General features: G+C 47.9%; 1 protein-coding gene across 5 annotated transcripts in view; it reads right to left on the reverse strand.

The window, feature by feature from the left end:
* Positions 1-14,649, reverse strand: part of LOC133354340 (PH and SEC7 domain-containing protein 2-like) — a 127,332-nt gene that overhangs the window by 31,866 nt on the left and 80,817 nt on the right. For all 5 annotated transcript variants that reach the window (XM_061571099.1, XM_061571103.1, XM_061571102.1 and 2 more), the window contains one exon: positions 3,169-3,212. In XM_061571099.1, the coding sequence (XP_061427083.1) occupies positions 3,169-3,212 (44 nt within the window). The remainder of the gene's footprint in view (positions 1-3,168; positions 3,213-14,649) is intronic.

Raw genomic sequence — 14,649 nt, forward strand, 5'->3', positions numbered from 1 at the left:
CGGCCCTTATAAGGACAGCGAGCCAGGGGAGCTCTGGGGCCTATTCTAGCAGGTCTTCCTTCTTCTCTGGTTAAAGCTGAGCTCCGACCTCGAGCCCTCCGGCTCACCACCTTTTATAGGGCTCGGCCCCCGGGAGGGGCCCGTGGGGGATGCAGGTGCGGACGTCGGTGCGAGCACCTCCCCTGTGTACGGCCGTAACCCCGCCCCTTGTGTTTGTTAGCCATCCGTGGCCATGCACAATTACACCTCAACATCCGTGGCCATGCACAATTACACCTCTACACATGCGCTGGTCTCATTGCTTGAGACCCAGGTTTGGTTACTGTTGTGTCAGGGTCTCGAGGTTGTGTAATGTGAATAGATGAAGGCCTATGTTGTGCACCTCAAGGTCTGTGTTGTGTGTGTGTGAGCGTCTCTCATCGTGCTATGTGAAAGTCTTAATGTTACGTAGGTATAAAAAATAAAATAAATTTTATCACGACGTTTCGGGCGCAACACAAGCGTCTGTCATCAGGTGGGACAACCACAGCAAGAAACAAATATTCTTAGGTTTTTTCGGTAAAGTCACGTAGGTAAAACATCAAAATTAATAAAAATTAAATAAAATAAAGATCACGACGTTTCGAAGGCAACACAAGTCGTGATCTTTATTTTATTTTATTTTTATTAATTTTGATGTTTTACCTACGTGACTTTACCGAAAAAACCTAAGAATATGAATCATTGCAGTCACGAAAGCTTCAAATCTAGAAGCAAGAAACAATTGCTGAAGTGGGCAAATTGTTTCTTGCTGCGGTTGTCCCACCTGATGACGGACTCTTGTGTTACGCCTGAAACATCGTGATTAAATTTAGTTAATTTTTTTCACCTACGTGACTTTACCGAAAGAAAGAGTATGGATCCCTGCAGTCACGGAAACTTCAAATCTAGATCGTTTTAATGTTGATTTTTGTGTCAAGTCTCTCAAGATTTATGTTGTATACAAGCATGAAAATCTGTGATGTCTTAAGGTTTCATATGTAAGTTTATCAGTGGTTGTGTCGTGTGCATAATTTTGCGCTTCTTAACATTCCTATTGTTGGCATTCCAAGGTTCACGTTTTGTATGTCTCAAAGTTCATTGTGTAATTTGATCAAGTATCCTGTTAGGAGCGTCCCGAAGTGCCAATTGTGTGTGTGTGTGTGGTGCGTATGTGTGTCTATCTCAAAGCTTTTGTGATGTAAGGCTATCAACATTCATGTTGTTCACGTTGTGTGTGTGTCTCGAGGCTCTGCAATGTTGCCCCGTGTGTTGTGGGGGCATCTCAAAGCTGTAGGAGGTAGCCCCGATTCCACACAAATGGTCTGGCCGAAGGATCGGCTTTTCTGTTCTGCACCCGCACGAAAAATTAATGTCTATGGGAGCGTTTAACGTTTAAGTCTATGGCAGCGTTTAACGTTGAAGTCTATGGAAACGTTTAACACTGGAGTCTATGGGAGCGTGTAACATTTAAGTGTATGGGAGCATTAACGTTGAAGTCTATGGGAGCGTTTAACATTGAAGTCTATGGGAGCGTGTAACATTTAAGTCTATTGGAGAGTGTAACATTGAAGACCATGGGAGTGTTTAACATTGAAGTCTATGGGAGCGTTTAACATTGAAGTCTATGGGAGCGTTTAACATTGAAGACTATGGGAGCGTTTAACATTGAAGTCTATGGGAACGTTTAACATTGAAGTTTATGGGAGCGTTTAACATTGAAGTGTATGGGAGATTTTAACATTGAAGTGTATTGGAGCATTTAACATTGAAGTCTATGGGAGCGTGTAACATTGAAGTGTATAGCAGCGTTTAACAACGAAGTCTATGGGAGCATTTAACATTGAAGCGTATGGGAACATTTAACATTGACGTGTATGGGAGCGTCTAACATTGAGGTGTATGAGAGAATGTAACATTGAAGTGTATGGAGGCGTCTAAGTCATCAAGACTCTGAACCCTTGCCGATTCCCTGACACGAGACTCCACGGGTGACCGAGCATTTAGTTCCTCCCCTCCACGACTGTGGAATTCTTTGTCCCAGGCCATCAGATACTCAGGCCACCGTTGGTATTTTTGAATCTCATCTTAAAACTATTTTTCATTCGCTGCCCTTTTTAAATTACTGACGTTCATTTTTTGGAGCTATTGTTTTTCGGGATCGTAGTTATTATCTTGTTTTGGAAAGAAGATGGCTTTGGGACATTTTCTGTAAAATAATAATTATTCCATCCGCTACACTAAATCTACTGCGACTGCTCGAACGATTTCATGCATTGAAATGCCCAGGGCCTACTATCAGTGAATCTACTCAAGTATATCGGGATCCTTTAAACAACCACGCTCCCCTGAAGACAAAGGGCGGCTGCAGGTTTGACCACTGGGCGACGCGCCCCTGCTTGTAGGATCTTCGCACACGGACGTCAACCACTCGAAGTAACCTCGGCGAGCACACACCTTCACGGCTGGTGGTGTCCTCACGCCAAGAGTGCATTGTGGATTCAAATACACGCGTCAAACGCGCGTGGGACGGGGTTTCGCACCTACGATTAGCACGGTTAGGCTATGTATGGTAACGAAAGAAAGGTCAACATACACACCTGCCATGGTATCCCCGGGACTGCCTCATCGTATGAGGAAGCTGGGAAATATGTTCATCTTCCTGAGAAATTAAGTCCTGGTTTTTGCCAGCCAGTTGCATAATACGACACCACTCAAGATGCGGCCCACCTTGCTCCACAGGTGGAACGTGAGGAGCAGCCAAAATTGCGATCGTCTGACTTGCCACCACGCAAGTCAGACGAAGCCCTTGAATGGATTGCTAACCTCGACATCAAACTATCACTGCATGGGTTTTTTATTTTGTTTAAACTTAGAAGAGGAAATCCTCAGGCTGGGGACAAAAACGCTGACAGTGTGATCCATAATACTTCTCAAAATTGGAGTCCTTTCAAAGTCATATGAATGTTTAAACAGTTTACAACGCGAATACGCAAGTGTATATTGGCAGTCAAAGGCTGTTGGCTGATAAGAGGCTCTGGGGAGAAAGAATGCTTCCCCACTTGAGCTTTCATCGTCAGTAAATGGAAATCAATTTTCCGCTTTCGGGTGTTTTTTCAGTATTTCTCAAAAGAAGCATGCGGTACTTACATCGCCCATTCCAGTTTTTCATTCTTGATGGAATTGTAAAGAGCCTGTGAACAACACGAGGAGAAGAAAAAACGCAATCAAAACAAACATCATCATCATCATCACCATCACATGCCCTGAAACGTGATTAAAACAAAGAGCTAATCTCCCAGGCCCAAGCGCTAAGGTTCAGCGCGAGTCTCCGAGCTCCGCTGTGGCCATTTATTACGTGGTTCTAACGCAGCGCATGAAATACCATGACCTTAAACATCAACATTAATCCAATTCCATGAAATAGGGGGAGCGGTGGGGGGTGGGGGGTGTGGAATGGATAAAAAAAGTCAAGAGTCCATTAATTCAAAGAAATGCCAGCAACTACGAGGCGAAGAAATAATAAATCTAAAGGAACGTTAATTGGAGGCTGCTGCCAGCCCCCCACAACGGAACAAAGGTGTGCAGATTTGTTCTGTTCAAGCGTAGCTATGACCACGCGGCAACAGAAATCCGCGGGAGCCGTAACTTACTCGTGAGAAAATTAGTTTAATTGCGGGCGGTAAAGTGGGCAAACTCAAGGGGAGTCATCCTCACGTAACCTCTCACCCTTCCGCGTTGTCTCTTGCTGTGTGTGTGTGTAAAGTGGTAGTGTAGCGGTGAGCGAACCCGGCAACCCGAGTTCGATTCCTGCTCATGGCCAATACCACTGACGATTATCTGAACTGGTCCTGGGCCTCCCCTAAGTCGACTCAGCGTCAAATGACTATCTGGTGCGACGTGTAAACATCGGCACTCGGGAAACAAAGCTTGGCGTGGTGCTGGCCACCCACCCCATCACGTGCCGTTCAGGCCTTTGTAGGTGCTCGCTAACAGCACCTGCCCCAACAGTCTAAGGCTATACGGGGGGATATTTGCTTTTGTAAAGGTGCAGCCCTGCAACCGCTTGCTCACACCACTGCTGGCCTGGGTGGTAGGGCCTCCACTCGTGGGGCGCTTTCAAGAACCCCTCGAGCAGGAATAGACTCTTATTATAATATGACTTTGAAACCCCCCGCCCACCTACTACGCATTCCACAAGTAGTGACTAATCCCATATCTGCATTTCCCATAAATATGCTAAATTCCTCTTGATATGCAAATTATTTTGTCAAGGCGCTCATCCTCCTCCAACCCAGCTTAAATATACGCTGCCAAGCCTGGTGGTGTTCATTCAGACGCTGTCTTTCCGACAGACCTGTTTTTCACCTGAGGACGGCTGCTTGCGTTGTGGCCGACACGTCGTGAGAATTATTTTATTATGTTTAATTTTTATTATTTTATTATTTCCCTTCTACGTGACTTTACCGAAAGAACCAAGAACATGAATCCCTGCAGTCACGAAAGCTTTAAATCAAAATATACCCCACCACACGCGGACCTGCCGATGGACTAACCGCAGTGTACCCATTAATCCTGCTGGGTGGACAGAGGCAGGGGGATTCAAGAAACTTGCAACATTGTTTCTATCTCTGTGCGGGCAAATTGAACTGGCGATCTCTGGATAAGCAAATCTAATGTGCGAGCCATGACACCACGGCAGCGTCCCATGTGTGTGTGTGTGTGTACTGACACAGTGGGGATAGCAGTTGGTACATCTGCCAGTCATCTCAGTCAGTCAAGCAATAGCACCTGGGTCTGTCCCGTGACCTCCTGTCAGCTAACCTTTGACACTTCACGTGGCCTCAAAGTGCACCCAGGCTGGCACAAAGTGCCATGGTGACGCCACTGCCACTTTGTGTAAAATGACGGTTGTTGTTTTCTGTGATATACTGACAAATGTGATGAGCTTCATTAGCATCATTATCCATAAGGAATGCCTTGTAGCAGTTTTGTGTAGTGAATGTCAATTTCTCCAAGCACAATATATTATTTTATAATTTGCAAGAAAGACAGAAAATAAAAAAGATGTATTTATCATTAACTGTGAGCCCACTGAGACCCAACGCAGACGATCCCTGCTTTTGATCTTCCGCGAAGCTGCTCATTGTCCACCCTGAACCGCATCCACTGCTCAAACCACGGCAGATGCGGATACCTGATGCACAAATGGAAAATTAAAAACTTTCCAGTGGGCGACTGTGGTAAGCCAGAACAGACCGTATAACGACGCAATGCCCCGATCTGCAAATACGAAGGAGACACCACGGCGATGATGATACACAACCACTCCACTGCTCCTGACGCCGTTGTCTGGACCTGACCACCTGAATGTGAAATTGCAGTTGTTGCTCTGCATCTACACCAGCCATATGAAAGAAGATTATCTTTTCTGAGCAGAAATTAATAGAACCACGCAGTTAAGAAATGCAAGTGTGAATCAAAAGATACGCCAAAAAAATTCAACAAAAATGGCACTGCATAAGTAATTTTTAAAAATAAATATTTCAAGCGTAATAAATCATTATGTGCTGTGGAGCATGATGGGTAATTAAATAAATGTATTCAAAAAAACCCTACGTTCAAGCCTGGGTATATATATATACACAGCTAATTATAACTCGTAGCTATTACAGGCAATTATCTTATTTCCTCAGGAAGGAGGGAACTCGCTCGGTCAGAGCGTTGAGCGGGAATCAAAACAGGAAAAGTGCTGCAGAGGACGCCCATCGCGGAGACGGAGCAATGACGTCAGCTGGTGTGCAGGTTGCGAGATGGAACGTTGCATCGCACAACTATGAGAGATGGCAACGGCTTGGGAAGACCTCTCATCCAGTAGTGGATCGATAATAGCCCATCGTGATAATGAACACACAATTGTTTAGTTCTTTTGTTTGGTCGCCAGCATCATTCCCAGGCAGTCTTTGTTTATCTCCCCAGTGCTTAATTTACACACTGCACCAGGCACTCATTTATGGCTGAGTCGACCAAGGGGAGACTCACAAACGGTTCAAACAATCGCCACTGTGATACACACACCAAACACGCACACAAAGGCTTATGATAACTTAATAAAATAGAACAACAACAAGGCCAGTTAAGCAAACGTTGACACCGTTTGCATTATAAGATTTCGGCTAATCTGGTTTTCCCAGGGCCACAGCTTTCTCAAGACAACAGAACACACAATGCCACGTTAAAACGCCGCATATGTACGTGTTCCGATGGACGCGCCGTTCGCACGCCGCTTGTGAAACGCGACGGCTTAAGCGAGGCACCTCGGACTGGCAACGCAAACATTTGGACACCTACACCCAGGCGAAGTTAGATTCCCGTGTCCAGCAGGTGGGGAGAGAGAAAGAGGATTGCGCCGCTGCCTTCCCCGTAACAGATCCAAACACGAGGCTTCTCACCGATGGCTAACCATCGAACAAAGACGGTCACTGCATCGCGCGGCGCTTTCAGATGCGCTTCTGCGGCCGTCTGGAACGCGCTTCCTACCGATATCACGAAGCCACCGGAGCTATGCACTTTTAAATCATCTAGATTGGCAAACTAATTTCTTTAGAACAGTTTTTTTACGTTTAGTTTGTTGTTCTTCCTCTGCACCTCCAATTAGTATGGTTGGCTACATACGGCACAAAAGAAGTTCAACATAATGCATACGTACACAAAGCCAACAATAACACTGCCTTAACGACGATAAATAATTATAATAATTCTGCTGCACAATATTCACGCTCCCTCTGAAAGAGAGCACGACTCAAGAGGCGCCGGGAGGAGGAACCACAGACAAGTAGGATGGCAGCAGCAGTCACGTTCCCTAAGCTCTGCTGCCCTCTAAATATGAAGGTGCTACCACCGGTCAATTATTGAGCGTCAGAGGTCGCAATCGGGTACCCGTTTGCGACCCTGGTGCGGCCGGGTACGGGTAAGGAATCAAAACCCGTTTGCGACCTCTGTTGAGCGTTTACATGTGGAAGGAAAGCGGAGCACCCGGGGTAAACCCACATGTGCGAGGGGGCAACAATCCCACGGAGATGGAACGGGTGGAGTTCACATTTGGCTGCAACTCCATTTTCCCCTAACTCAATTGTAACATTGCTCATTGGTTCAGTCTTGTACGCTTCACTATTTATTTGTTTAGATTTTTCAAAAACCGCAAGTAAAAAAAATTCAACGCACATGTCGTGAGCGTAACATACTTTTAAATCGATGCATCGTTATACGGGTAAAGGTGCAACCCTGAAATTTCCTGCTCAGGTCTCCGATCCCAAAAAGGCCTCCACGAAAGGGAGCCCTAGAGAGCCCCTCGGTACGGGATTCGGTCGACTCTTCCACGTTCGCCAGACCGCTTGGAAGAGGTGGGAGTGCACACACTTTACCCCACGACACGAGACCTGACGATCGACTGCGGTGGAACCATTTATACTGCCGGGTGGACAGGGGCGGAGAGAATCAAGAAACATGCCGAGCTGGGAGATCCAATCGGCGACCTCTGGATGTGCGACTTATGTGCTAACCATCACGACACCACTGAAGCATCCGCCTCCTTACATTATGACTGAAAACACCTCGCTCGGATATCGAGGCGCGTGACAAATGTCAGAACCCACAAGCGCACGCGATTGCCACACCTCCGCATTCAGCACTTGGAAACCAAAAGAAACAACAAAACGACGAAAAACGTCAAAAACAAAACCAAAACGCAACCCCCCCCCCCCCCCCCACAACGGCGCACGCCAATTTCCCGTCGCCTCCCCCCCCCCCGGTACCCGGGTACCTTGGCCTTGCCGTTGACCACAGAGGGCAACTTGGCGGCTTCGGAAGCGGTCGCCGAAGCGATGGCGGGGATGGGAGGCGGGCCGGAGCGCAGCGACTTTGAGCGCTGGGACGACCACTGCCGGTGCTTGGCCGAGTCCCCGCCGCCGCGGGGGTAGTGCACCGAGCCCACCGACCGCATGCGCGGCCGTGCCGAGCTCTGCATGCTGTTCACCCCGATCATCGTGGCGGCGAGCGAGCGAGCGAGCGGGCCCACCGACCGGGCCTGGGCAACCCCTGGGCGGTCTAAAAGGCGTCGACGCGAGTTCAGATGCGCCCCGGCGGTGGTGAGAACGGGCCCCGAGCGCCCGAGCTAAACGCTGCCGAATGTTTTTGTATTTGGGAGGAGCCCCCGTAATAAGTCGCGAAATCTTGGGATTCTCGGAGGCTGTTGGAGACGCGGCTTGGTTATCTTGCGTCGATTCGTGACACCTTCAATTAATTTGCTTTAACTCTGATGCCTTTAAAATAACGTTTGGCAATAACGTGCGATTTGTGTGCATTAAAGAATTAAAGCCAACTAACATGCAGAGCACACCTTCGCGTATCAAGACGAACTGGCAATTATTTTCTTCCAGAAAACGGTAGCAGCTGTTGTGGTCACCGATATTCGCTAGAATAATTTTGGAAGAGCAAAATATGCTGCAGAAAAAAAAGACAACCTACCCCGATACCGTCGCCTCCGTAGCAAGAACGAGCTCGGACTGCTGCTACAGCTGCGTAGGACAAACACAGCTCAATGCACAGGTGGCGATGCAGATGCAGCCCGCCCCCACCCCCTTAGCCGCTTTCCACTTTCACACTTGCGTCAGCTTTTCCTGCTCTTTGCCTTATCCTGGCGGCTCCTCTCCGTGGCCCAACAAACGTTGCTATTAGTGACGACTCATTGGACAATGAAAGGCAGACGTCGCAAAAACCACCGCATGCGATTTGTCCCCGCGCCCTCCCGCCTTCGTTAGCATCAGGATGTACGCGCGCTTAAAATTTGGCCAATTATTGTATTTACTTCCAACCGTCTAACCTACCATAGGGATGAATATTTCATAGGACTACCTATGAATATGTAATATATAGCAAAGGCTAGTTTTGTAAAACGTGAGCAAATGCTCCAGGCGGGAATGACAACAAGGATTACCGCAACAGGTAACCAATGTAAACAGAAATAAGTAAATTAATAAATGAAGAGCTAATTTAAAATTCTAAGCCTCGGGGTCAAATTAAATCTGAAAGCCACTGAATTTATATCAACGTGCTGTAAACAGGCTGCAGCCAAACGCACGGAGGCTTTCTCGACGACGCAAAATGCACAACACAGACCACCACGATCAGCTTCTCAAAATTCTGCTCGCCTAGCCGCATGTATGTTCTGCCAAACGTGCGCCTAATCCAAAAACGCGCACAGCGACCTGTGCAAGAAAATGCCTCTTCACATTAATTCCACACCACAACGGCGCAAGCAACCGTCGGGGAAAGGCGACACGCAGCACGAGACAAAATTGGATATTATTTTTTCGGAAACGTGCGAATGCCACCACCTGTGCAAGAGGCTTGCACGCCAAAGACAATGAAAAGCTTTTACATACCAGATATGTTGAGCGCAATGCAAGAAACCCAAAATAAAAACGATACAAGGAATGTCGAGAACACCGATTTTTTTTGTTACGATGTAAGGTAGAACAAGCGAGCGCGATAGGAGGACCGAGAAACGCGCGCACGAGAGAGAGAGAGAGAAAGACAGCACGCGGCTGGGAGATGAACGCTAAAGATCGCACGGCAGCCGTCGATAACGGAGAGGCGGTACGGGGGACGTGCCGCGCTTCAGAATCACGGCGGGCGATGACACCGATGGCCGGGCGTTGCCGCTGCTGCTGCCGCTACCGCTACACGCGCCAAAAGCCGTGAGGAGTGTGGTCGGCAGAAGCGGTGACGGCGGCCGCACGGTAAAGAGCGAGTCCCCCCCACCTCTTCCCCTGCGCCAGAGCAGCGGGGGCGGGAAGGAGGAGCTGTCTGTGCGACAGGAGGGCTGAATATCATTAGTCTGCCACACACGTGAACCTCCAACGACCACAGGCTCTGCACCGGCGAGCGGATTTTGAATTAAGGATCTTTTGGGCGTTAGCCTTTTATTGTGCGGTTGGTGCATTAAAGCCGGAGGGAAGACGGTGGGTCCCCAGGACGGATTTGCTTACGCGTTTGGCGTGCCGTCATAAACTGCGTGGTTTAAACCTTGAGAGGTGGGTGAAAACGCGAAGGAGAGGCGTTTCGGACGGGGGTGTTGTTATTTGCACGCTTACACGCAACAATTCTACTTTACAAAAAGCAAAAGATACGACAGGGAAGTCTAAAACTCAAACTCCCGCATCGAACAAAGGGGAAGCTTTCTGGAATATTCAATGAACAAATACGATGAACCAAAAAAAAAGTAATAATGCCGCAAGAACATCCAGATATCACACGTCACGTCAAATAGCAGGAAATTATTCCCCAAGCTATAACAGGGAACTGTGCAAAGTACCGTTTTATTTTCTTCCCTGATGCACAGAATACAGATCTTTGAGATATTCTATAAAAATGTCAAGGTTTACTGGGTGCAGTGACCAACTTCCACTGCATGAAGGGCATCTGGCTCCATGCACCAGCAATTTTTACTATCCCTTGCCCAGTGCCAGCCAAGGAGGCATCAGACGTTGATAGATGAACGAGTCAAAATCAATAATAATTGAAACTGCAGGAGAAATCCGAGAAGCTATGAAGCTCTTTTTACAGATGCCCAGTATGGGATGGGGCATTCTTATGCTTACATTTCCACGACCTAAACTAACAAAAATTGGTATTTTACCAGGTAAGCTATTTAGCTCTCTTTCATAAGCCACCTGGCCACAAAATGATAGCTCAACTAAGTGGCTTATCACATGGAAATGTATAGCAGACAAATACTCTCAATGCATATTGATTCTAAATGTAGAAGGAAAAACCGGAGGAGCCGGAGAAAAATCCACAAGGCCACAGCGAGAGAGACACGCAAACTCCAAATATACAGGCATCACAACCTCCTGCATAGCAGGCGAGGTTGTTGACATCTCGCCACCATGTCACCCCACTAGAGGGGGTCTGAGAAAGCCCCCCCCCCCAAAGAGGGTAGTTTTTCCTCCTCTTCCAGGCTGGCCAGAAGTATTGGAAGAGGTGGGAGTACCCACACTTTACCCCTCCACATGCCACCTGCCGAATGAATGTAAAATTGCTGTATCCATTTAGTACCCAGTTACACTGCCCGTGAACAGGTGGGAGGATTTAAGAGTTTTTTTTTTATGAAGATGAATGCGGGTTTTGGGTTAACTTAGGCTAAGCTGAGCTGAATTCTATTCCTGACATAAATTTTCTGCCATATGGCATTGCCCACGTTAAATGTAATACAAGGCAAGGTGTGGTGTCACGTGCCTAAAATGCAACAACTGAGATATAGGGGTTGGTGGACCACACTAATATGGAGCTAACATGTGTATAAGACAAAGATCCCCCATACAGCCTTAACGAACTGTTGGAGCAAGTGCTGTTAGGCCAGAAATGGCACACGAAGGGGGTGGGTGGCCAGCACCACACCCGACTGCCTTTGTCTCTCCAGCGGCGATGTTTACACACCGCACCAGGTACTCATTGGAGGCTGAGTCGACCTAGGGGAGGCCCAGGACCGGTTAATATAATTGTCACTGGTGCTGGCTGTGAGTGGAAATCGAACTCCAGTCTGTGGGTTTGTTGCGTGGCGTGCTAATCGCTACACTACCGCTCCCCACACACTACCGCTTATACACTACCGCATAACACACACACATACACACCTGCAGGGAAATTATGTGCCTGTAGTAGGTGGTACACCAAGTGGGGTGTGGACCTCTCGCATCTTTCCCTTGTATATTAATGTTTGATAAAGCCACTCCAGTGTTCTCCCTTAAGGAAATAGATTTAAAATGAAAGCAGCTAAATATTCAAAAAAGAGACGCCCCCTAGAAAACAAAGGTGAGATCAAGCGAGGCATTCCTGGGTAAATAATTAAACCATTATATTAACTAGCACACCAATGCAATATGACAGTCAATGTCAATTTTGTGGCATTCATGCCAGTGTACATAATTAATATTGCTGGAGCACTCTATTAATGTTATGCATGTGTATATTGGCAAATTGCCAGCTAAACGATTAAAAAATATATATTTAAAAAACTATCCTGCCAACATTTCAGTCTCGCTTTAGCCGACAAATTTTCGGGTCCTCTCAATTGCATTTTACAAATTCGTCTCGGCCGTAGGGTGACACTCGCAAGGGCGTTGAACGATGTCACGACCGGGCCTGGAGGGTTTTGGGGCGTGCACGCACGCACGCCGGGGAAGTGTGCCGGAGCGCCGTCCAGCCGCCCGGCAACAGATCACGTCGCGGTGATTACGGAGCTCCCAGCAGCAGCTGCGGTGTCATGCGTATCACGATTGTGGTGGGAGGGGTCCCAAATGTAATCGTAAACGAGGGGCTCCAAACGCAGCCATCCGTTGTATGCAACCATCTGCTAGGGGGACACAAGAGTGAGACACTGAAAGGGGTCGACGTTTGTGCAGGAACGGGGAGGAAATAATTTTTTTTTTCATGAGATGGAGCAACCGTGCCACGTTCGTAACATCGAGTCTATGGTGAACGCTCAAGCGGGTGAACTTGCGGACGCAAGGGCCCGGCATCACAGAGGACGTATAAGCAAAACGGAATCCTCCATGCATAACACATGTGGTGCGGTGAGTCTATATTGAACTGCAGGCAAGGATTTAAATTCAAAGGGACAGATCAATTCGTTCTGTTGATGTATCGTGTTTACGCCAACCTTAGCCAAGGAACCTCCTCACCCCAACTGCCAACATCCCACCGTCACCCTCTCCCATTCCTCACTCCTTCGAAACCTGCCGACCTTTGCTCAGGCAGCGCGCTTGCATCAGCATTACCCGCTAAACAAGTGCTCAAAAGGTTGCACCAGTTCGCCGTGCAACCACAAAAGACCGCAAGGCGGGTTTTGCTGCCAGCTCTCTGCCCTGCTGGCATGCTTACACACCCGGGTGATCCCTTGGTATAAATTAAATCAATGCTAAAACCAACGATGGCTGGTTTAATTATAATAACGATAATGCCCCACACTTACCCAGCACAAACCTCTTCTATTCCAGACGAGTCCCGCACCGGGGATGTTTAATTCACGTAACGGGCGTTCGGCACGCATAATGGACACCGAAGCCCCTGGAGAAATCCCACCCACGCACGTAAAAATAAATTCCACCCACGCACGCGAAAACGCCGCACTGATAGGTCCAGGAATCCATTGTCGTACTGCCGGCGCCCGGTAATTCTATTTGAGTGCAAAGGTATAATCTCTGCCAGCCGCCCCCCCCCTGCCCCAAGCATAGACTGTCGCAACTCGACATCACTGCCAACTCTCCGCCAACCGCTATCACAACTCAGCGTCTCCACCTCTGAACACGCCGTTCAGCAACTGTCGCTCCCCATCGCATGCCGACCCAGTTTACCGCCACTCATCCTTACATGGGTGAGCGAGCTACGTCAATTGAAGCCACGACACGCAAGGACACCGTCAGGTTTGAAATATATTCGCCTGTGCCTTTTTGTATAATGGTGCCTAAAGTCACATGAAAAACATTTTTTTTTTCATTTCACATCTAAGACATTAATTGGAAGCGGGAGGTGGGTTGGGGGGAGGGGCGGCACAGCCTGAAATAAAATCCACACTGTGATTACACCGATCGCTGAGCGGTTTAAGCTGTGCCTCTCAAGTGCCATCTGCAGAGATAAATTTCGCTAATGCGTTGCAATATATTGGCCTGCCAAACGCAGCAAACGTACGGCATGGCAAGACGTGCGCGCATGTACAGAGCACGTTACGCAAGTAGCAATTCACCCACCACACGGTTTTCTGTGAATTGTCACAATTCGAAGTGACGATTCACTTAGAAGTGGGTGTATTATATCCTCTGCTCCATTTGATGTGCACCGTCTCTCCCATACGCTGTCTCGTTCCTCCACTGGGGTGGGTGGCCAGCACCATGCCAGCCACCCTCCTTCCGCCCAAGTATATTCTGAACGTGGTATTTTAATATAATCATTATCAGCCCATGAGCATTTCCACTGCTGATTTAAGGCCGCCTCCCCAAGCCATTTGCCATCTGTATATATGAATATTGAACTTATTTCGCACTGTACGAAGCCAACCGTGCTCACGGGAGGTGCGGGGAAAGGACAACAAACTAAACACAAAAATCTGTTCAAGAAATGAGCTTTCAATCTAGATGATTTAAAAGTGCATAGCTCCAGTGGCTTCCTAATATTGGAAGGGCATTCCAGATGGCCACAGAAGCGCATCTGAAAGCATGCGACGCAGTGACCGTCTTTGTGCAATGGCCAGCCAAAAGCTGAACATCTCACTGTCTCACGACATCCAACGTGACACATTTTTTACTGATGGGCCGTGTCAGGTGGTGGCGGGTTGCGACACATTGATAAATAACGCGATCTAACCCCAAAAAACCTCTATTATGAAAAATATACATTATTCTGAAAGCATTATTTTCAGTATCAGCCCATGACCAATTCTACTGCTGGATCCAGGCCTCCCCCCATCTCTCACGACCTCGCAACTCAACGACCAGTGTCTAGCTCGTGCGCACGGCGCGATTTCATCGCTCCATTCCCGCGATGTTTACGGCTTAATTTTCTCAAGTCCAATTT

The sequence above is a fragment of the Lethenteron reissneri genome, chromosome 47 (genome assembly GCF_015708825.2).
Source record: "Lethenteron reissneri isolate LAM-NWPU_2019-01 chromosome 47, ASM1570882v1, whole genome shotgun sequence".
NCBI lineage: Eukaryota > Metazoa > Chordata > Hyperoartia > Petromyzontiformes > Petromyzontidae > Lethenteron > Lethenteron reissneri.